The sequence below is a fragment of the Prionailurus bengalensis genome, chromosome D3 (genome assembly GCF_016509475.1).
Source record: "Prionailurus bengalensis isolate Pbe53 chromosome D3, Fcat_Pben_1.1_paternal_pri, whole genome shotgun sequence".
Lineage (NCBI taxonomy): Eukaryota > Metazoa > Chordata > Mammalia > Carnivora > Felidae > Prionailurus > Prionailurus bengalensis.
The window spans coordinates 72467792-72493664 of NC_057356.1; the positions used below are offsets into that span (position 1 = coordinate 72467792).

Sequence of the window (25873 nt, forward strand, 5' to 3'; positions counted from 1 at the left end):
TCCATTATCACTTCCTACCAATATACCCAGTACCTGCAATTTCTACCTCTCTAACAGGCCTGGAATTCATGCCCTCCTCTCTGATCCACCACTCTAGTTTATGTCAGCCTGTCAGCCTTTGTCACCTGAAAATAGCCTCCCACCTGGTCTTCTGTGGGAAGACACCAGTTTGCTCCTCTCTGGACTCCATCATGCTGTCAGAGTGATTTTTCTTAACCAGATATGATGATGTTATTTCTCTATTCAAATTCTCCTTGTTGTGGTCCTGCCCATAACCTCAAGTTTGACATTCTATCACATCTTTGCATATGTATGCATCCCTCCAGATGCACTCCATTATATCTCATGCTTTAACACTTAGTGTTTCCTCTGCCAGAGTGCCCTTTCACATGACTTCACACCTACTTCTACTTCAAAACTCACCGAATGTTTTGCTTCTAGGAGGCTTCTTTCATCTGAGCTGCATACAGATGTCTTTCCTCTAAGCCTGCTGTTATGGGCACAATATCAGCAACTATCACACTCCTCTCAGCTGACTACAAGCAAAGACCTTGCTTTATTTGATTTGAATTTCTCAGTGCTTTTCGTGGTGCCTGATGCATGGTAGATGTTTTATTAATATTGAATAGATGTGTCAATATGTAAACATTCATAGCCAGGTATTATTTATGTTAAACTCATACTATTATAGTCATAAAAACAATTATAGTTAAATGAGAGCTAGAAACATCCCCCTTGGCCCTCCTTGGTATACTTTTATTTAAATGGAGAATTATATTACCTTTTCCTCAAGTTAGATGTTAAAATAAAAGCCCAAGTTTTCTAGAGAGAAGCTTGCCATAAGATTTTAGAGATAGTGATTTTCTTTTAGGGCAAATAGATCTATAGTTTTGAGAGACTAGGGTTTTAATCCAGTTAGAGGAAAATGAACCTGAAAAGTTCATGGAAGTACATTCTTTAGGAATCACATCCTTCCATCCTTTGGGATGGAAGTACATCCTGAGACCCTACTCCCCATGCCCTTTTAAAGAATAGGATTTATCATTTGCATGGCCCAAAACCTGGAGATTATTCAATATGAAGTAGCTGATAAAATTTATCATGGGAAGACATAAGATTCTAGTGAGATCCTATGGTTTTTGAAGTTGGGGTCCCTGAACTCTAAATTGAGAAAACAAATATTGATATCATGGATATTGATAGGCTCTGATCCCACAGTGCTCTTAGAAAGCTACATCAAAGGTGTTGCCTGTAACTGTCAAGTTTTGGTTTTCCCACTCAAAAACCCAGGAGTTTGTAAATAAAATTGAACTTGATTGTGTTTCTTCTTGTGTTCCATTTGACATGCCAACCTCCTCCCTAGACAGTTACCTTAATTTTCTCCTTGTCAAATCAAGAACTCAACAGATTTAGGCCATTTTTTTCCCAACATTGGAACAAAAAAGGACTAGTTTCACCCTACTGATGATCTGGAGTTGGGATTCTGCAGTTTCTCTAGGCAAGAGAGAACCAAAGAAGGAACCATCTTGATTATTTTGTTAAGATTAAACTTGGACATGACATTGAATGTCTCTTCCCTGAGGAATATCTTACTCCCCCCACTACTTTTTTCCCATTGAGTTATCATCATTGTGAGACTTGATCAGTGGTAAAAGTGCAGAGGCTACAGGATCTAGATTCTGATCAGTTATATCTTCAGAAAGACATCATATTGTTTCCTAGGCCTAAGCAGACAACCCCATTCCAGTAGTCTACCTTGATTGTCAATAGGAGTAAGTCACTGTCAGTGTCGGAAATTGGAGGACACAAACAAATACCCTCAAGAGGCATATTTTTTTCAGAATTAGAATTTTGGTGTTAAAGGAATGAATCTGTCACAAGTTCCTTTTTAGAACACTATGTATCTACCTGCTCCCCTTAATTTTCTGCATGCTTTTTCTTTTCTTTTTCTGGTTTTATGCTAATTTTTGTCTTTAATTTTCTGTTTTCTTTTTAATTTTTCCAGCTTTATTGAGATACCATTGACATAAAATATTGTGTATGTTTAAGATATACAGTAAGTACAACATGATTATTACCACAATAAAGTTAGTAGCCTCATCTATCACTTCACATAATTACCTTTTTGTGTATATGTGAGGTAAGAGCATGGAAGGTCTGCTCTCTTAGCAATTTTCAAGTACATAATACAGTAATTCAGTATTGTTAAGTATAGTCACCATGCTGCACATTAGATCCAGAACTTATAACTTATAACTGGAAGTTTGTACCCTGTGACCAACATCTCCCCATTTCCCTCACCCCTTAACCCCTGGCAACCACCACTCTACACTCTGTTTATACTTATATTTATTTTCAATTTCAGGAGCAGTGACAGAGTAAAATGAATATTTTCAATTTCAGGAGCAGTGATAGAGTAAAAATTTCATTAAAATGAAAATGAATACTACAAACAAAAGTACCTAAAAATAACATGAAATGGTAGAATAATAAGATTATTTGAGCTGAGACCATTAAGATTGTGGAAAAATATATAAAAGTAAACAAAAAGATACAATTCAATTAAAATTATGAATCCTAATTTGAAAATTCAAACATTATGATAAACAGGACATTTGTAGAATAGCTAAGAGCACAAAGTATGTACGAAACCTTCAAACATTTATTCAAATGTTGAATATGGCGCTTACTCATAATAGTCCTCCATACATGTTACCCATTGTTATTAAGGAACAAGAGCAAAAACATAGATGTTTTTTTAAAAGAATGAATGCTGAAAATAAATAAGATTATTCATAAGAGCATATTCATAGAGGAATGAAATTTTAAAATCCATTAGTCAAGTTAATATTGAAGGATCGGGGAAGGGAATGACTGCCAAGGTGACAATATGAGGAGAGTTTGAGGGGGATGGAACTGTTGTGTCCCATGATGGGAGTGCTGGACATATGACTACACTTGTGTACCACTAAGTGAAAAATATAGTAAAAGGTTACTACTAAGAAGATTGTAGGAGGAAAGCAAAAATAAATATATAATAAAAATAAAATAAAAACAAGGTATAGTTCATTGGTAAATAGAAGTGATTGTTCACTACAATAAATACACAAATAACATTCAAAGTTTATAGACATGAGTGGCATAAGGAAGATGATGTCCGTTGGTGAGAATAGTCCTCGCCAATAGAAATGAACACATTAGTATGTATCAGAACTGTCTGGAAAGATAGAAGATGGCTGTACCAACTGCCTTATGTAATTCTCTGTAAAGACATATAGGCTATTAGGGACCGGAACAAATCTCTAACAAAATGACCCATAAAATGCAGCACACTAAATCGAGAACAGATATGTGAGTATTTGTCAAAAGTACCAGCTGCCTGACGCCACTTGGCGGGCCGTCCACAGAAGACAGTACACAGCAGCAATCATTGTCATTAGCAGGGGCCAGCAGAAACAAATCTTTCTGGCCACTTGGAGAAAATGCTGTTAATAACTGTATTTTCATCTTGTTTCATTTCTTTATTATTTCCTTTTTTTTCTTAAAATTCTTGTCTTAAAGAGAGAGCTGTATAAAATCTTGATAATTGTATAGTTAGTGACAGTTTTATGTATTCCAGAATTTATGGAAGGAGATGAGACAAAGAATAATGAAATAATCACATTAAATAGAAAGCACAATAAATGGCAACAAATCCTAGGGGGGGAAAATAAGATAGGTGATTATTAGATTAGAGATTAGGGAAAGATTGCAAATTTAAATATGGTAGCCAGGCAAGGCTGAAGTTGAAAAGCAAATAACAGAAACCTGAAGGACGTAAGGGAGAAAGGCGTATCTGAGGGAGTGCTTCCCAGGCAAAGCATACCACAGATGCAAATGCCCTGAGGCCAGAGCATGCCTGGCATGTTTGAGGAACAATAAAGCGTCCACTGTGTAATAGGTGGCTGGGGTAAGGTAAGCAAAGGGGAAAGTGGTAGGAGATGAAGATAGAGAGCTAAGGAGGACTGGGGTAGAGCATATACAACCTTTTAGGCCATGGTAGAACCTGACTTTACAGTGTGCTATCAGAAGACTTTAAGGAGTTTCGAGTGATGTTACTTATTTGACATGATCTTATTTGTTTTTGTTTACACACATGCTCACACTGTATCTATAGTCTTACACATTCATTTTCAATACCATCTGTATATTGGCAGCTTTCACATCTATGTATCTGACCGTGGCCTTTCACTAAAACCCCAAATTTATATACCCACCTACATCCTTGAGATCTCCATAGGTATAACAAATAGGTATCTCAATTTAACATGACCTAAGAACTCACTTATTTTTCTTTATCTCAGTAGGTCATACACCAGTTGCCCAAGCCAAAGATATATGAGTTATCATTGAGTCTCTTCTTTCCCAAACCATTTACATCTGGTTTATAGCTCTGTTGATTTTATCACCCAAATGTCCCAAATATGCACACATCACTTCCACAATAGCCATCCAGACAAGCACAAAAACATTTTAGAGTTTTCTAATTTTTTAATTAAAAAAATTATTTTAAACTGCGCATAACATAATAGTAACCATCTTAACTAGTTTTAAGTGTACAGTTCAGTGTCTTTAAGTACATCTACATTGTTGTGTGACAATCATCAAAACCACCCTCTTCTAAAACTCTTTGTCTTGCAAAACTGAAACTCTGTACCCATTAAGCAATCACTCCTCCCTACTCCACCCTCCTCCCAGTTCCTAGCAATCACCATCTACTTTCTCTCTCTATGAATTTGGACTCTCTGGGTATGTCATAGAAGTAGATTCATGCAGTTTTTGTCCTTTTGTGAACTGGTTTGTTTCACTTACCATAATGTCCTAAAGGCTCATGCCTAAAGGCATGAATCAGAATTTCCTTCCTCTTTAAAGCTGAAAAATATCCCATTTTGTGTATATACCCCAGTTTGTTTATCCATTCATCTGTCGATGGACACCTGGACTTTAGTTACTTTTTGGCTCTTCCGAATAATTATACTGTGAGTGCAGGTGTACAGATATCTGTTTGAGTCCCTGCTTTCAGTTCTTGGGAGATTATACCCAGAAGTGGAATTACTGGATCTTATGGTAATTCTAAATTAAAAAAAAATAACTACAATACTGTTTTTCATAGCATTTGTACCATTTTAAATTCCCACTGGGTAACTTTCTTTTTATTTTCTTTATTTTCCTTCTGTGGTCTAGGCACAATGACCTTCTTTGATATCTCCATATACGAAGCTCATCCTTGCTGCAGGGGCTTTGTAGCAGTCATTCCCTCTTCTTGTAAAGTTTTCCACCCTGGTATTTGCTTGACTGACTCTTTCTGATCATTCACCTTAGACTCTACCAGGAATACCTTCCTTGAGTCAGTGTCAGTTACTATTCTATCAGCATGGCACTTACAAAATCTTCTGATTTCCTTGTTTGTTTCTTCTTTCCTCTTATTTTATTGGTTTTACTTCCCCAAAAAACTATGTCCCCAGTACTTAGAACTATGACTGGCACATAGGAGATGTACAGTAATTGTTGAAATGTCATGGGGATTAATATGGTAAATTTCCTAATGTGCTATATGTGAATACTACTCATTAGTGGAAATTGGTCGTCACTCAAAACATCATAACTATTCTTTTTTAAAATTTTGTTAATGTTTATTTTTGAAAGAGAGAGAGCATGAGTGGAGGAGGAGCAGAAAGAGAGAGACACACAGAATCCGAAGCAGGCTCCAGGCTCTGAGCTATCAGCACAGAGCCCAACACGGGGCTCAAACCCAAGAACCGCGAAACCATGTCGTGAGCTGAAGTTGGACATTTAACTGACTGAGCCATCCAGGCACGCTGCACCCAACCCCCCAAAATAATACCTCTTCTTTAGGAACAAATTAAACCAAGATTGGATCCATAATTCCAGAGTATAAGCAAGAATGGCCGTTGACCTAGTTACTCTGATAATTCAGATTTCAGTAGAAATTTGAGGTTCATTAAAAATGTGTTCTTTGGTTTCAAATTATTTAAATAATTACCTTAATACTTCTCTATGCTTTATATACTCAATATTGTCCTAGAGGTACTTGTAAAATCTTTCATGTACTTCTGAGTAGTGAATTTCAGTTTCAGCCTTCAAACCGAGAGGTCTCATGTCACATACTTTCATGGCAAATTTTCTGAATTGATGTTTTATAATTCATTCCAATAGTAACCATTTTCCTAATCCATAAGGTCATCTATGTTAGAGAAAACTGATTCAGGTAGCATAAAAGGAAAATGTCATTTCTGTTTTTATATTAAGAAGTGAGTAGGTGGGTACAAAGGGGCTATTCTGGATTACGAATCTCTTAGCACAGTTATTTTATGATGAGGCCATATATTATAAATGGGTTATGTCTCACACTGCCTTGATAGACAACTTTTCTTATGGCCCTATGATCTTAAGGGTAGTAAAGCGCATTAAGTATTTAGAAGGGGAGCCAACATGTATTCTTATGTATATACACCCTTATTTTTTATCATGTTGAAATTGTTCCCAGTTTGGATCTAGGATGAAAATTTCTTTCATACAGTGAAAAACAAACAAACAAAAAAGACAAGTCCTGTGTACCAAGAGCCCCTCTTCTTCAAGAGCCAGTTTGTACACTCATTACCATAACCCCCTTATAATGCTCCAAGATATGTACTTCTGTGGGTATGAACCTTACTAACCTGCAAGGGAACTACTCTATGGTTTGCAGAAAGATGGAGAAAGTTATTGTTTTGAAACATTTTAAATATTTTTTTTCCTTTTATTCTAAAAGAGGTTGCGGGGCGCCTGGGTGGCGCAGTCGGTTAAGCGTCCGACTTCAGCCAGGTCACGATCTCGCGGTCCGGGAGTTCGAGCCCCGCATCAGGCTCTGGGCTGATGGCTCGGAGCCTGGAGCCTGTTTCCGATTCTGTGTCTCCCTCTCTCTCTGCCCCTCCCCCGCTCATGCTCTGTCTCTCTCTGTCCCAAAAATAAATAAACGTTGAAAAAAAAAATTTTAAAGAGGTTGAGTATTGTCATTAAAATCATTAAGTTCTCATATTGTCTTTAAAAAGTCATAGCACTGAATTCATTTGCTAAATGTAGGGTTAGGCAGATTGTCTTGCTGTTTTCAATAATGACTGCAAAACCTCAAAAGTGTTAAATAATTCTTTGTAGAACCCATTACATTTCAAGGACACTGGACAGCCTCTGTGGCAATAGAGTTGAAAAGTATTAATCCATTCCTTTTATGTATTTTATTACTTTTACTTAGGGTTTCTAGTGGAAAGTCCCTTACATTGTGTTTCTGTTGTTAAGGTTTATGTCCACATTTTGAGATAATTTTTTTTTTTTATAATTTTTTTTTTCAACGTTTATTTATTTTTGGGACAGAGAGAGACAGAGCATGAACAGGGGAGGGGCAGAGAGAGAGGGAGACGCAGAATCGGAAACAGGCTCCAGGCTCTGAGCCATCAGCCCAGAGCCCGACGCGGGGCTCGAACTCACGGACCGCGAGATCGTGACCTGGCTGAAGTCGGACGCTTAACCGACTGCGCCACCCAGGCACCCCTGAGATAATTTTTTTATGACACCTTTGCATATTATGTCACAGGCTTCCTCAGAGCAGACAAAACTTCTGCCCTTTCTGTCACAAATGGGCATCTTTGGGCAGGGTGGGGCCTAGAGGGGTGGGGGAGCTCCTTTAGAAAATGCTGCTGATGTAACATCTTTAGGATGTAGCATCTTTTAAAAAGCTGTTATTATGGGACCTACTTTAAAAACTTTTAAAAGACATGTTCCCATATATCACTTAAGCTAGAAGTATGCATGTTGAAAGTCGATAAAGTTGGTAATAGAGATTATATCACCTTTTGCTATTACATCAAGGAAACAAATATGTTGTAACATTACCTGTAATCATCAAATTATTTTGCATAATCTGACATTTGTTACCTTTAGAGATTACCAGTTAAGAAAGAAATAATGGGGGCTCCTCGGTGGGTCAGTCGGTTAAGCGTCCAACTTCAGCTCAGGTCATGATCTCACAGTTCATGGGTTCAAGCTCCATGTCAGGCTCTGTGCTGACAGCTCAAAGCCTGGAGCCTGCTTCAGATTCTGTGTCTCCCTCTCTCTCTCTCTCTCTCTCTGCACCTCCCTTGCTTTCACTCTGTCTCTCTTTCTCTCTGAAAAATGAATAAAAACATTATTTAAAAAAAGAATGAATGAATGAACACAAATAGTTTGAATAAAGTTCGAATCACTAATATTATGAGTACCCATTAATTGCCAGAAACTATGCTAAGCACTTAATGGACTATTAAAGTTTAGATGGGCACATTCTTGCTTAAATTTCTTCCCAGAATACTTACATGATTTTCAAAAAATAGGCTACATATGCCTGTATTAACCCTATCAAAATATTTATCATGGTATATTATAACTGCCTTTTTACTTGTCTTTCCCATTAAACTGTGAACTCCAAGAGTATATGTTTTATGTTTGCCATATTCACTCTTGACCTGTATCCTGATCATCATGGGATACCTTGACCCGTTCCCCCAACATAGTAGGTGCTCATAAATATTTATTAGTTGAATGATGAGAATCATCCAGAAAATGCATCATTTCTTTAACCATGGGACCAGAGGGAAGAAAGATAATGTAAAAGTCAGAATGCTAATTTATTAATTTTCAACACACAATCTCCTTCAGAGAAAATTTATGTCAGGGTAGCACGTACATTTACTCCCTAACAGCTAACATGAGTTGGTGCTACTCATAATGAGTGCTTTTATACTTTATCTCATTAAATCTTCTCAGCACCCTATGAGAATATTACTATCCTTAGCCTCATTCTGCACATGAGGAAACTGAGGCTTAGGTCTTAAGGTCTCTCTGAGATGGTGAGTATACAGTATAAGTTGGAATTCTTATTTTCAGAGCTCAGGCTTTGAAGCAATCAATATTTGGAATGCCACTTTAATTAAAAGGTAATCTCAGAGAAGATAAATAACTTCATGAGGGTGCACAGCTAGGAAGTGACAGATCCTGGTATTAAATGAAATTTGCACACTCCAAAGTCTGTGTGGCTACCATCTCGGCCACTGTCTCTTTTTATTCAATAATGGATGCACTTTTCAGAGATGCACTAAATTATGGGTCAGGTACAATCTTAATCATGCTGATTTGCCCTAAACTGTTTCACCTGACATTTTGAGAAAGAACTGCTTGATTTTCCTATTTAGTTAAATGAGAATAAAATAATCCTTGGGCAAGACCATTTTTGACATTTCATTTCCCTTCCTATTGTTCTTACATCCTCTTTGATTTCACCCATTAGTGATGATACCTAAGAAGAATTATATGGGGGGAAAACAGCTGAAAGGGGAAAAAAAACCTATTAGAATAAGGATGCATGATGCTACATGCCTATGGAAGGAACTCAGTGCCCTCTCGTGCTTAAGGAATTCTGTGAAACATGGAAAATGGAATCACACGCTGACACTAGGGAGAACTTGGGCAATAAGTGATGCACTATTTGAGAATTCATGGAATATGGTATTGAGTGTTCTTTAAATGGGAAGGTTTACCATGCTCTATGTTCTATTATGAGACAGGCTGATGTTTACCCCTCTTTGAATTCTAGAGTCTCAAGTCCCTGACCAGCCAAGCTCTCTTCACGTGAGGCCCCAGACCAATTGCATCATCATGAGTTGGACTCCTCCCTTGAACCCAAACATCGTGGTGCGAGGTTACATAATTGGTTATGGCGTTGGGAGCCCTTATGCCGAGACAGTGCGTGTGGATAGTAAACAGCGATATTATTCTATTGAGAGGTTAGGTGAGTAGCAATGTTTTTTATTCTATTAAATGAAGTAAATGATTTATGTGAAATTATTTTCTTTCTTGGAAACTTGGTCTTCAGAATTTGATTTTAATTTGTAGCACATATTAATTCTTAAAATGAGTCTCTCTCTTTTTCTATCTCCTGTCAGTCTACACACACACACACACACACACACACACACATACACACACACACATTTGCATGCACACACATGTATACACACACACCGATGTTTTTCCTCTCTGAATTTTGCATTGGGGAATTTTGTTTAGAGACATCCACAACAGTGGGTGCTCTGCTGTGTACTCTTGTTTATGTGCCAGAGGATACAAAAAGATAATTGTATTAATTTTCTTTTTCCCTGGTCAACAGAAACTTCTAATCTTAATAATTCTTATAAAAAGAAAGTCAACACTTTTTTGTCATTTTTTTCTCACTAGGAGATTATTCTGTCAAGTTTTCTTTAACACTGAATTATCTAGTCACATTGCCCTCTTGTCCTTTAGTATTTATAGGCAAAACTTTGTGACTATGCCATTATGACCATAAAACAAAAGGTGAAACAAGCAATTTTCTTATTTGTTTCATGTTTATTATTCTGAGAGAGAGAGAGAGAGAGAGAGAGAGAGAACAAAGCGGGGGAGGGGTAAAGACAGGGAGAGAGAGAATCCCAAGCAGGCTCCACACCATTATCAGGGAGACCAATTTGGGGCTTGAACTCATAAACCACAAGCTCCCGACCTGAGCTGAAATCAAGAGTCAGATGCTTAACTGACTGAGCCACCCAGGTGCCCCGAAACAAGGAATTTCAGTCAAGCCTGTAAACTTAGTTGTCAAACTCCTCTCTGCATGCATTCCAACCTCTTATCATCTTCAACCTCATTTGACTAAATACAATACTTAACTTATGACATTTCCTAATCCATTGAAAATTTGTTCATTTAGACAGGGCTAATGTGTAATGAAAGGGTTCACATCCATTTTATATATGATTTTCCATAGTATAATTAGAGATTATATCATTGACAGAGAGAAATCAAAGGAATATATGTCATACATAGGCTGCTAAGAAGTTAAACTAGTCTCATAAAGCACAAAGCAAGTTGATTCTACCTGTTGATTTAACTCCGTATTATTTGCAGTGAAGCACATTGACCTCCTCACTGGGAATATTACCTGATTGGTGGAGGTAGGGGATGCTACTTACTTGCAATTTCTTTCACAAACAGAACATTTGTGATGAGTAACTTGATTTGAATTTAAATACCTTTCCTTGCAGTAGCAAGAAAAGATTTTCTCACTGCAGGAGGAAAATTACACTGACACGTTCTCTCTATAATTGCCTCAAACACTAATAAGAAAAGTACCTACTGAAAATCTCCACAATTCTAGTTGGCTCGGCATTTAGAAATAACATTCTCAGTCAGTCCCCGAGTTTGAATGTTAAGGCAATCACAGAACATACTCTATGACCGTCAGATCTATGTTGAAGGACTGCCATTTGTCCATTATTCAGTGGGCATCACCTCTGACAGTTGATCATGATGCCACCCAACAGAAGGAGAGATCCCCATGGCCGGTCCCAGGCTCTGCTGCCATGAGAGTGCGGTGCAAAGTCAGAATGAAGTCATAAAGGAAAACCACATTGTCTTGCTGTATCCCTTTGGTAATGATGTTCTTTTCTACAAGCAGACTTTCCAGGAGTCTCCTAGGCTAGCAAAGTTGAGGCTTTTGGGATCTCTCCAGGCAAATCTCTTCACATGCTTACAAAGGAAACAAGCTCTCGTTGTTTAGAGAGCTAAGAAAACTGTTAAAGATAAAATAGATATGAACCTACCTCAATGATAGATAAGCATGTGTTTATTACACTTTAAAGCTTATCTGGAAAAAGATAAGTTACACACATACATTTACACACACATACGCACATACACATGTGGATATATACATAAGTATTTAAGTTCTACCAGCTGATACTTTTCTAATATAGTCCTATGTCTTAACATAAAATAAGAAATAGAAGTGTTATATTCTTATTGTTCAAGTATCTGCATAGTTAAGCAGAGAAACTGGTATTTTTTCAACATGTGTATCACTATTTACCCAGAGTGTGTATTAAACATATCTATATCTATATATCCATATCCATATCTATATATCACAAGATGCTATGAAACTAGTCTGCTTCTTTAATGTTTAAAAGAATAAAGCAATCAGTGGTTTCTTTGCAAAGTTTGAATGTGGACTTGAGTGAATCCTTTATCCTCTTAAAAGTTGGAACTTAAGATGTCTGACATAAACTTTGGCTAAATAGTGGAATATATATTTTAAGGACTGTATAACAGTTATACAATTAAAAACGAATTAAAGAAAGTTATAATCTGTTAAAGCATAGCGTCAGCTATAACTTCAAGTGTCATGGTTGTATTTTAGACTATAAAAAAGCGATTTGGTTTATAATTGACCAATAAACTTCCTCTTCTCTTTGATAGGAGACCAGAACTTTCAAACAGCATTTTGTTTATCAGGCATAATAATTTAATATTTAGACACCAGGCACTGTGACCTGCTTCAGGACAACAAATATAAGACTGTTTTGAACAACATCTAATGTTGCCTGATTTAAAACAAAGCTTACCTAGTGTAGACATAGAGTTTCATTAGCCAATGTTTGTACTGTTAGATATTTATAATTAATCTTTTGACGTCGTATTCCTTTTAGTTTAAGAGCCCTAAATGCCAGTTTTGATGTATATGCATGGTATAGATTCATAAGATCTGAATTCTAGCCATGTTTGGCAACATTAATTTGAAACCAAGCTCCTCTTTCAAAAACTCACTATTTACCTACTAACCTATTCATCAGTCTATCAATTGATCAATTTACCTACCTCTACATCTTTATGGAGGTATTTGTATGTGTATAAACTGTACATATCTAAAGTGTACAATTTGTTAAGTTTTAAAAGGGCTTTATTGTGACATAACTGACAATAAACTGTGTTTTTCAAATTTCTTCTTTAATTTCTCTCAGTAATATTTTACAGTATTCAGTATAGGAAATCTTGAAAGTTTTTGTTAGATTTAGTCAAAATATATATATTAGGCCAATATCTATATATGTATATGTATATGTATATCTATATATATCTATATCTATATCTATGTGTATGTCTGTGTGTGTTTATTAAATTTAGTCCCTATGTATATGTGTGTATATTAACTATTTTAAATGGGATTGTTCAAGTTCATTTTCTAGCTGTTTGCTGCTAGTATAGGAGAATACAACTGTTTTTAAGCACCAATCTAGTATCCCAAGACATGTTACATTCACGTATTGGTTCCACTAGTAGAATGCTCTGGGAATTCCCATGTAAACAAGCATATCATATGTAAGGAGGAACAGCTTTACAGTTAATTTCTGATCTCCTGCCTTTAATTTATTTCTCTCGCTTTCTCTTGGTTAAGATCTTTAGTAAAATGTTGAATAGAAATGGAAGCAGGTATTTTTGTCTTGTTCCTGATCTTAGGGGAGGCATGAAATGGGATATTAGCTATAGGTTATTCATAGGTGTCTTATCAGATTGAGGAAGCTTTCTACTTTTCTAGCTTTCTAGGAATTTTTATCATGAATATTTGTTGAATTTTTGTGTAATAGGTTTCTAGCTCTTTTTCCTCCTTTATTATTATTTTTTTAATATGGTGAATTATATTGATTGATTTTTGAAGGGTAGCTAATCTTGAATTTCTCATGCAGATCAATGCATGATATGTTACCCTTTTCTTATCTTGTTGGATTTGATTTGTTAATATTTATTAAGGATTTTTGTGCCTATATTCATGAGATGTATTTGTCTACCCATATTCATTAGATATATTTGTCTACTATATTAATAAGGTATATTTGTCTACAATTTTCTTTTCATGTAGTGACTTTATCCATTTTTTTTAATTAAAGTCATACTGGTCTCCTAAAATCAGTTGGACAATTTGTTCTTCTGTCACTGAAAAAGTGTGTGTAAAATTTATATTACTTATTCCTGGAATATTTGATATAATTCACTAACAAAACCACCTGGATCCAAGATTTCCTTTTTAAGAAGGCTTTTGATAATGAATTTAGCTTCTTTAACACGTATAGATATTTTTGTATTTTGTATTTTTTTCTTGTGTTGATTTTGGTAAGTTACAATTTTCATGACATTTGTCTACTTCATTTTGTCATGTTTGTTGGCATAGAATTGTTCATTCATAATGGTCTTTTATTATCTGCAGTGATAACTGCTGTTTCGTTTATGATGTTGATCATTTATGTCCCCTCTATTTTTTGTGATCAGTCTAGGTAGGGGCTTATCAATTTTGCTGATCTTTGAGGCTTTAACATTACTAATTACTGACTGTCTCCATTTTGTTTCTTTCATATCTGCTTTTACTCTATTTTCCTTCTTGTACTTATTGTACAATTTCTCTCTATTTCTAATTTCTTAAGGTGCGACCTCATGAAGTAGGTTTTTAAAGTTATTTGTGTTCTCTAAGCACCCTTCCCTTACATCCCACAAATGTTGATATGTTGTCTCTTCATTATCATTTCATTAAAAATATTTTCTAATTTCCCTTGATTTATTTTTCTCTTTATTAAGTGCATTGCTTACTTTTCAAATTTTGTTTTTTCCTAGACATCTTGTTATTATTGATTCATAAATTTCTTTTTAATTTTTTTAATGTTTATTTATTTTTGAGAGACAGAGAGAGACAGAGCATGAGCAGGGGAGGGGCAGAGAGAGGGAGAGAGAGAGAGAGAGAGAGAGAGAGAGAGAGAGAGAGAGAGAATCTGAAGCAGGCTCTAGGCTCTGAGCTGTTGGCACAGAGCCTGATGCGGGGCTTGAACTCACAAGCCATGAGATCATGACCTGAGCCAAAGTTGGACGCTTAACCGACTGAGCCACCCAGGTGCCCCGTTATTATCAATTTTTAATTTTATTTTATCATGATTAGGAAATACACTCTGACTTTAATATCTTTAAACTTATTGTGACCTGTTTTAATTTTGTTGAATGTACTATGTGAACTTGAAAATCATGTGTAGTTTTCAATTATTAGATATAGAGTTCTATAAATGTCAATTAGATCAAGGTCTTTGATATCATTTCCTCGATCATCTGTGTTTCTTACTAAAGTTTTTGATCAATAGTTTGTCAATAGCTAAGATGGTGTGTCGAATCACCTTTTATAAACATGGAACCATTTTTGTCTCCCTTTAATTCTGTTGATTTGATTGCTTCATTTATTTTGGGAGTCTGTTATTAAGCCAATACACATTTATAATTGTTCTTTTTTCTTAGTAAATCACCTCATTTACACTACAGATGCCTGTCGCTAGACTTAATGTTAACATTATTTATGCCTTCTTATACTTACAGTTTACATGGTGTATCTTTTTCATCTATTACTTTCAGCCTATATCTTTTTTTGTTGTTGTTGTTTATTTATTTATCTTTATTTATTTATTTATTTTATGTTTTTATTTTTTTATTTTTTTATGAAATTTATTGACAAATTGGTTTCCATACAACACCCAGTGCTCATCCCAAAAGGTGCCCTCCTCAATACCCATCACCCACACTCTCCTCCCTCCCACCCCCATCAACCCTCAGCTTGTTCTCAGTTTTTAACAGTCTCTTATGCTTTGGCTCTCTCCCATTCTAACCTCTTTTTTTTTTTTTCCTTCCCCTCCCCCATGGGTTCCTGTTAAGTTTCTCAGGATCCACATAAGAGTGAAACCATATGGTATCTGTCTTTCTCTGTATGGCTTATTTCACTTAGCATCACACTCTCCAGTTCCATCCACGTTGCTACAAAAGGCCATATTTCATTTTTTCTCATTGCCACGTAATATTCCATTGTGTATATAAACCACAATTTCTTTATCCATTCATCAGTTGATGGACATTTAGGCTCTTTCCATAATTTGGCTATTGTTGAGAGTGCTGCTATAAACATTGGGGTACAAGTAGCCCTATGCATCAGTACTCCTGTATCCCTTGGATAAATTCCTAGCAGTGCTATTGCTGGGTCATAGGGTAGGTCTATTTTTAATTTTCTGAGGAACCTCCACACTGCTTTCCAGAGTGGCTGCACCAATTTGCATTCCCACCAACAGTGCAAGAGGGTTCCCGTTTCTCCACATCCTCTCCAGCATCTATAGTCTCCTGATTTGTTCATTTTGGCCACTCTGACTGGCGTGAGGTGATACCTGAGTGTGGTTTTGATTTGTATTTCCCTGATAAGGAGCGACGCTGAACATCTTTTCATGTGCCTGTTGGCCATCCGGATGTCTTCTTTAGAGAAGTGTCTATTCATGTTTTCTGCCCATTTCTTCACTGGGTTATTTGTTTTTCGGGTGTGGCGTTTGGTGAGCTCTTTATAGATTTTGGATACTAGCCCTTTGTCCGATATGTCATTTGCGAATATCTTTTCCCATTCCGTTGGTTGCCTTTTAGTTTTGTTGGTTGTTTCCTTTGCTGTGCAGAAGCTTTTTATCTTCATAAGGTCCCAGTAATTCACTTTTGCTTTTAATTCCCTTGCCTTTGGAGATGTGTCGAGTAAGAGATTGCTACGGCTGAGGTCAGAGAGGTCTTTTCCTGCTTTCTCCTCTAAGGTTTTGATGGTTTCCTGTCTCACATTTAGGTCCTTTATCCATTTTGAGTTTATTTTTGTGAATGGTGTGAAAAAGTGGTCTAGTTTCAACCTTCTGCATGTTGCTGTCCAGTTCTCCCAGCACCATTTGTTAAAGAGACTGTCTTTTTTCCATTGGATGTTCTTTCCTGCTTTGTCAAAGATGAGTTGGCCATACGTTTGTGGGTCTAGTTCTGGGGTTTCTATTCTATTCCATTGGTCTATGTGTCTGTTTTTGTGCCACAGCCTATATCTTTGTATTTAAAGTTATTCTGTGTCTTGTAGGCAGTTTATAGTTGAGTCTTGCTATTTTAAATGGAGTTTTTAGGCCATTAGTATTTAATGTAAAATTTAATGTTAATGTAAAATGCATGAATGGTTGAATTTAGGTCTGTTATTTTACTTTTATTTTCTGTTTCTCCCATCTCCTTTTCATTTATCTTTATGAACTCCCTAGCTCAGAAAGCAAAAGTGATTATTTATAAATGTCCAGATGCAGTCATTGCTTTTCCAACTGAGATTATTTCTACAAGGACTTTTGTTCATCCTCATCTAATTAGCCCATTTAAAACTATTACATATTTTAAACAGAACTGGTGGAACCCTTTCACCACAATCGACGTGGATTAGCAGAGATCTACAGGGAACTAATATTCATAAACTTTGGTATCACCCTATGAAAGGAAGAATTATAACTTTAGAGTTTTAATGATCACTGTTACTTGTTTTGAAGTGCTACAACCCCAGTACAAAAAGATAGTTTTAGGTTTTTTTAAGAATGTTGAGTTATTATTTGCTTTTATTATTATCCTTTCACTGATGTTTATTAGATGATATGGTTTTAATAGACTCCTATTTTAAAAAAACATAGTCTAAGCATACTAAAAAGTAAAAAAAAAAATTAATGGAATTCTGGATATGAGATCAGTTTCATATTTTTCTCTCTGCCACAGTGTTTACTCTTGGGAAAATTATTTGAACTCTAGCTGTATAGTATTTCAGTGAAAATGGAGAATAAGAGTCTTTCATTCCCAATTTTACAGTGTCAGAGAGTTAACAGATTTTGAAAAAAAATAATAGAAGTGGAAAATTGGTCTTTGTAAGAGATATAAATTTCAAACTTTTATTGTAATTGCTGCAAAAATATCAGTTTTGCCTTAATTAAAAATATTCAGGTTTTAAAGGTAAATTTATTTCCTGTTTCTAACTATCAAAAATCCTTTTTTATAACAGTGATTGAAATATTTTACTTTGGACTGTTTAGTAAAAAACAAAGCAAAATAAAATTGAAAGATAAAATAAAATAAAGTTATTAAATTAAATTAATAAAAGAAAAGAAAGAAGAAAAAAAGAAAATGGGTGTTCCATTTTTGATTAAATTTGTTCATAATCCAGTGGTATCAAATGTGGGTTTAAGGTCTGTCTTTAATGATGGATTATTGGTTATGTGTGCACAGGAGTCTTTTCAGTAACCACAGTGTGGGATTCTTGAAGCCTCAATTTTTTCATCTGTGAAGCAGGATACTATGATACCTTACAAACTTTCTGTGAGATTCAATTGAGATAATAAATTAATGCCATTTGCAGTTCTTTAAAAAGTTAGAAACATGTTAGCAGAAGTTAGCACATGTGAATAAGGCATTGTCCTATTATCATTTGATACATCAATGGTTTAGCAAATATAAATAATACAGTTACATAAGCTTTGAATTGTGTGCTTATATAAACTTTGAAGTTTATAGTGTTTTAGTTTGTCTCTACCTAAAAGTAATCTGTATCAAATACAATTTAAAAAATAGTTGAGGATCCCAGAGTTTTAAACCCTAATAATTCACCAACTATATAACATTATATAAAACATATTTATTTACTGAAATTAATATGAATCAAAAATCTAAACAACACAGTGACATTCAATTCAGTGTGAAAGACAAAAATGTAAACTCCTGTTTTCAGCAATAATAGAATACTGATTTAAAAATCCTGAGTGGGAGAATTAGATTCATTCAACATGAGCACTGGTTGCCCAGAGAGGAGTGGTGAGGGAAGGGGAAGAGAAAAGGTCATTCCATGAGTTGATTATTTAGAATATATCAGGAAGAATGGATTTTATCTTTTATGATTTTTTTTTCTGAGGTTAGTGTCTTCTAAACCTATAGACATTTCCTAACAATCTTTAAAGGCAGGCTTAGGGTGATTCATTAATAATATATATCATTCTATTTGTAACTCTTTTCTCACTTCTACTCCCTGAGGTCCAAAGCAGATGCATTGTCTTATACCTGGTAAATTTTCTATGGCTATTTGGAAGAATCTGTTACAAAAGATGAATACCATTATTGAACTAGAACAGAAAATATCTCATTGGAGTTATATATATATATACATATATATATATAGGATAAAGATATATATATATATATATGTATCCTTAATAATATAATACTACCTCACTATGCATATATAGTATATATATATATATATATATATATTAGAAGTCTCCAAATCTCCCCCTCTTTGTTCTCCTTTTTTTAAATAACGCTTCCACATTTTACCTTGTATTTTGCAATCTGAGTTATTAGTTGTAAATCAAACTGGTAAAATAAAGGACTATGATAGCAAGAGAACTAAATGAGAAAACTCAAAGCTAATTTTTTAAGGAAAAAAGTTAAAATGTTACATTAACACACTTAAATAAATACTGTCATCAATGCAAAGACCTGGCGCTTTAGTATGGAGAGGGAGGGTAGGACCAAATTCCAGCTTGATGAGGGCTTGTACTAGAACACATTACTTCAGGGAAGTTTTACTTTCTATAGGGAAAAACAAGGTGTTCTGGTAAAATTAAATCCCTTTAATTCAAGAAGAGAATAATACAATCCAGAGACACATTTCTAAAATTTATGATCAAAAAACAAGTCATACTTCAGGTATGAGTATCAGAGTTTCACCATGGAGTTCTGTGAATTATTGTCCTATGAGCTAGGGTCAGAGCTAACATGGAGAGAAGAGAGAAAAATGGATGTCTGGACATTTTTCTTTATTAAGCAGTTATACTTCTGGGTTAATATTTATCCTTTTACTTCTATCAGTGTTTTCGCCCATGTAATTTGAAATTCCATTTTTAGTTGCAAAATTTTTGAGGATTATTATGTCCACTTGATAAATTAACCACTTTATTATTCATGAACTATTCCTCTTTATCAGAGGTAATATTCTTTGATACAAAGTCAACTTTGTGTCTGATATTCATATAACAATTGCAGTCTAATTTTTGTTTGTGTATTAGCATGACATATTTTTTCATTATTTTACTTTCAAACTATTTGCATCTTAAATTTAAAGTAGGGTTTTTTTTTTGTAGGCAGCTTATAGTTGGGTCTTGCTCTTTTATATAATACGACAATCTCTGACTTTTAATTGAGGTGTTTGGGCCATTTATATTTAATGAGAATATTGCCATGATTGGGTTTATATCTACCATCCTGCTACTTTTGTTTCATTTGTTGCTCTGTTGTACCATCTACTATTTGTGCCCTTTTTCATTTCTATATCTTTTTAGGTTAGTTGAGTATTTTTAATAATTTATCTTACATCCTTTGTGGGCTCATTATCTGTAACTCTTTTGCTTCTTTAGTGATTACTTTAGAATTTATGGTATGTATCTTTAATTTATTACTATTGACCTTACAAAAATATTCTATCAGTTCACAATAAATTTTTATTTTTTTCTTTAAACAATAAAATATCCTTCAAAGGTTAAAAATAAGAAGATGTATTTTATATCTTAACTACACAGTTACCATTTTAGTGTTATTTATTAACCCAGATGTTCAACTGGCATTATTTTTCTTTGTTCCTGAAGGACTTCCTTAATATTTCTTGGAATGGAATTATGCTGGTGATGTTTTTTTAAACCTTTTACATCTGGAAAGATTTTATTTTGTCTTTGTTCTTTAAATACATTTGCACTAGAGGTGGAATTCTAGGCCAACAATTATTTTTTGTATATTCAATGATACCCCTTTACCATCTCCTATATTGCCTTGTTTTTAACAAGACTACTGCACTCATTATTATCTTTATACTTCTGTACACAGTGTGTCTTTCTTCTCTGGATGCTTTGAAGATATTTTTCTTTGCCACTAATTTACACAATTTTATTGTTATGTCTCTGTGTAGTTTTCTTTAGATTTCTTCTGCTTGGTACTTGCTGAGACTCGGATATGTGGATTTATTTGTTTCATCAAATTTGGAAATATTTTGGCCATTATTTCTTCAAATAGTTTTTTTCTTTTTTCAAAAAAATGTTTTAATGTTTATTTATTTTTGAGAGAGAGAGTGACCACACATGAGCAAGCAGAGGAGAGGCAGAGAGAGATGGACACACAGAATCTGGACAGGCTCCAGACTCTGAGCTGTCAGCAGAGTGCCTGCTGCAGGGCTCGAACTCATGAACCCTGAGATCATGACCTGAGCTGAAGGCAGATGTAACTTACTGAGCCACCAGGTGCTCCTCAAATAGTTTTTTCTTTCTCCCACTCTCACACCTCTCAACCAGGTGCTCCAATTATACATATGAAATGGTTCTTTAGGTTGTACCACGGTTCACACATTTTTTGTTTATTTTTTTCCAGTCTTTTTTCTTTGTTTCATTTTGGATAGTTCCTATTACTATGTCCTTAAAACCACTATTTTTTTTCCTGACTGATATGATCTTAATTCCATGTAGGATATTTTTTTCACGTTACACATGGTAGTGTGCATCTTCAGATGGTTGGTTTGGGCCTTTTCTATGTATTCCACATGAATCTGCTTAATCTTTCCTCTGCCTTCTTGAACATATGGAGTATAGTCATGGTAACCCTTTAAATATTTCATCTAAAGTTTCTTTTATCTGTGTCATCTGGGTCTGCTTCTATTGATTAATTTTTCCCCTCATTATTGATTGTATTTTCCTGCTTTTTGCATGTTTGATAATTTTTGTGTGCTTCTTACAAATTGTATTTATCTTACTGGATGATGGAGAAGTTTTTGAAATGTTTATTTTTATTTGTTTTGAGAGAGAGACAGAAAAAGAGTCTGAGCAGGGGAGGGGCAGGAGAGAGAGAGAGAGAGAGAGAGAGAGAGAGAGGGAGAAACCCAAGGAGGTTCCACACTGTCAGTGCATAGCCTGATGCAGGGCTCAAACTCAGAAACCATGAGATCATGAGCCAAAACCAAGAATTGACCCTTAACTGACAGAGCCACCCTCTGCCCCGAGATTTTTTTGTTTTTAAATATATTCTTGAGTTTTGTTCTAGGATGCAGATACTTAGAAAATCTTGAACCCTGTTGAGGCTGGTGTTTAAGCTATTACACCAGCTAATAGCGTCAATCTAATTTACCTTGATTCTGAGGTAATATCTTCTGAATACTGTACCCAAAATTCTATGAATTGTGTGTTTGTCCATCTGACTGGTGGAATTCCACTTTTTCCTGGCCCTGAGTGAGCACTAAAGGTTTTTTTTTCTTTGCTTCTGTTGGGTGTTTTTTTTCCACCCATCGGAAATTTTCTCATAAATATGCACTGATAAGTACTCAGATGAAGACTCAAGAGAGATGGTCAGTAGACCTCTAAAATGCTTCTTCTGTGCATTTCCCTCTTCTTTTCCTTACAAACTCCAATTGCTTGGGTCATCTCAAACTTCAAACCCCATGTTCTTAATTCAGGGAGACCACTGGGCTCCTTCTACTATTTCCCTTTCTCTTCTGGAGCTTGGAAACTTTCTCAAAGCAATAAGCTGGGGTAGTCAAAGGGCTCATTTTGTTTCTCTTTTCTCAGAGATTGCTGACCTGATCTGTTTGATGTCAAATATCTGAAAACTGTTCTTTCTTATATTTTGCCTGTTTTTATTTTGTTTTGTTTGATGTTGATCCAGGTAGGAAGGTAAATCAGTTCTTATTAACCTATTTTGATCAGAAGTAGAAGTCCTTTAATACACAGTTACACAATCATTTAATAATTTCGGTATGCCAAAACTTTCAGCTTTTCAAGAATGCCAAAGATGCCAAACTATATCATTTCTGTTTCCTAATTTCTGTCACAAATCTAATAAAAAATGAATCCTAACTGTCATATTGTATTTTTGGAGAATAAATTCAACTTGAGTGCTTTTAGAAATGGGTCTCTTAGCCTGTGGAGAAATGAACCTTTATAACTCCCAGAGTGCATTCTGAGTTCAGTGAATACAATGTAAATTATAATGTTAACCTCAGCCTCACCCCCCCATCAAAAAAATCCCTTCATGCATGGAATATAGAAGTTTTGAGTTTATGACATGCAAACATTTTAAATCAGAAAAATCAATGCATTATAGCAACTTCAAAAATAGTTGACATACATGAATAAAAAATGAATAAGCACAATATGGAGAACATTTTATTATTTTGAAATGAAGTACATTATCAGGGTTGGTTAACAAAATTCTGTTTTGTATTTTTTGAAGCAGAGTATGAGAAGAATTGTGGAAAGTAATTTCTGACCCAAAGTCTGAAAAGCTTGATTACATAAAACCCATTGAAATAAGTCATTTAATGGTAAAGAAAGTAAAAAAGGAGGTAGATTTGCCCCCTTATTTGTCCCTAATTATCTTATTCAGAGCATTTATGTACACTAAAGCAATAGTGAACATAACTCCAGCAGTGTTTCAGACTGGAGGATCAGAATAGATCACTGAAATTCATATATGGTATGCTGTATAAGCTATTTCAGAAGGAGGTCAACTTACCTGGTTGTTATTATTTTGTAATTTTTTTATTTACACAGGGAATTCCTCCTTATTTTCAAATTAATATTACTAATTTTATAATACAATATTATTCTGACAATTTTAATGAATGGGCTCTAAGATGGAGTTTCTATAGGAACATGTGACTGCCTATTGTTTATGTCAGATTTGATTGTAGATGTCTCTTATCTTTGCTGTGGATTATTTCTCCCTGTCAATACTATTTACCCAATATCTATATTTTAAACTTGTGAATGGGATATGACTCTAATAAATCTAAAGAACAATATATCTTCTTATTTTCTTGGCACTTATAATCTCTTTGAAATTCACCTTAATGGGTTTCAATGCTTTCATTTTATGTAGATGAATTCAATATAACATGATGTATATTCTCTAAATCATAATTTCATTTTCATATGTTGACCATTTATTTGACATTAATAAAAGCATTAAATGGATGAATTTTCCACAGTGCAGGCAGTTAATTAGAAATATGTATATAGAAATATATTCTAATATGTTATAATATTAGAAATTGTTTTATATATAGTTAATATATATTAGAAATATGTATTATATATATTGGAAATATATATTTCTAATATATATACATTGGAAATATATCCTTCATATACATATATATTAGAAATACATATTAGAGAAATGGCTTATTATTTGTCACCAATGTTATTGCATATAATCATTTATTGAGTGACTGTTAAGCATAAGATACTATGTTGAGGTTAGTGAAGGGTACTAAGAAATGTAGGACATATTCTCTGACATATGACAGGCTCCCAAAGACTTATATGATAAGCAGAACATAATTTCCTTAAAAAAATAAGTGAGGTCTAAGGTTTCTATGAGAATAGTAATTGCATTGGTTGGTTGGAAACTTACTTGGATATGAGGTTGTTAGAAGACTTTTGGTAGAAATACTGGCTTGAAAATTTTTATTTAAAGGATGGATAGGATTCGTTCTCATAGGAGAAGATACAGTGTGGTATGTACAAGATTACAAAGTCAAGAGAAAGCAAATGAGGTGTAGGCCTAGTAAATTAATCTTAGCTAGCACTGGCTATTTGTGCCCTATGCATTGGTCATTCTCTTTAAATGCTCTGTTCAGTATCCAGAATTCTCAAGGTGGAGCCCTTGACATTCTTATAAGGACATTTGGAGTCTAATTTCTGACACCCTTACTTACTTTGGAGAGTCCTTAATCAGTACACAGTTGAGTGGTTCCTGACTTACCCTGCCATCTTGACATTATATCCTGGCTTCTTTCCTGGATATCCAAGTGTGCTAGTGATAATATAAACTTTGTTATCTTTCTTAAGACTATGCCTGGGCTTTTAATTGTTTTGGGGGTAGTGGTAAGGGGAGAACAGGATATGGGACAGATAGTTGAGATTTAGATAATTAAGATTTATATAGCTAAGAATTTAAAGAAATCTACGTTTAAAAAGTGGCAAATTATTTCATTAGATAATGCGTCAAAAATGTGTATGTTTTCTAGATATTATGTGTATATGGGTGTAGGTGTATGGGTTATATGTGTTTTAGTGATCAGTATTCCAATGGACATATGTGGAGGATAAGACATATACTCATAGTCATGAGACTAGTACAGGTAAATTAACAAATTAAGGACAGTAATTTAACAGAGTCTATTATCTCTAACAATGTTTATTCTGAAACATATTAATTGGTTCAAGTAATCAGATATAATATATAATATATAAATTACTTTCATATTTTTTTAAATAACATTGTCGCTTTGGAGGGGCCATTGGTGATGCATAGCCCAGATTTTAGAAAAACATTTTAATCATACTTGGAAATATGTTATCTTAAATTCTACTCAGTGAGAATGGCTGTTTCCTAAACTAAACATTTTACTATCTCTTTAGAATAAGAAAAAAATGGCCATATAGTTCACAAATAACAGATTCTGTTATAAATCATTAAAAGAGGAGCAAGTTGGGTTGTATTTCTACTGTTGTATTATATGTTAATTTATGTAAACAGTAAGTAAAGCAGAACTACAACAAGTTTTTCACCCCCTTAAATCTCTTGTGAAAACCACTTATTTCATTAGTAGAGATTAAATATCTGTGTTGATAGTCTAGAGTATTTCTGAGAAGTCATAGTGTTCTGAGGCAAGGGATCATTTTTTTTCTAGAAGTATTTAAGTGACTGTCAACATAGTTTTCTTAACAATTAGCAGAGAAGTTACATTTTAGAAGTCACTGATTTTTTTAGATATGCCTCTTTATAAAGTATAATGGTTTGAATGGGGGCCCCACCAAAAATATGTCCACTTCCTAAACCACAGAACCTGTGAATTAGAAAAAGGGCTTTTTCCACCTTCTCTGAAAAAGGGGTTTTTGCAGATATAATTAAGTTAAGGATCTCTGGATAAGATTCTCCCAGATTATTAGGACGGCCCTAAATCCAAGGACATATCCTTATAAGAGACACACAGAGGGAGGAAGAGAAGATCATGTGAAGACAGAAGCAGAGACTGGGACAGTGTAGCCAGGAAGAATGCTGGGAGCCA

The 25873-nt window shown here is 34.7% G+C and overlaps 1 protein-coding gene across 4 annotated transcripts in view; it reads left to right on the top strand.

The window, feature by feature from the left end:
- Nucleotides 1-25873, top strand: part of DCC (DCC netrin 1 receptor) — a 1143392-nt gene that overhangs the window by 963849 nt on the left and 153670 nt on the right. For all 4 annotated transcript variants that reach the window (XM_043558863.1, XM_043558864.1, XM_043558865.1 and 1 more), the window contains exon 15: nt 9665-9859. In XM_043558863.1, the coding sequence (XP_043414798.1) occupies nt 9665-9859 (195 nt within the window). The remainder of the gene's footprint in view (nt 1-9664; nt 9860-25873) is intronic.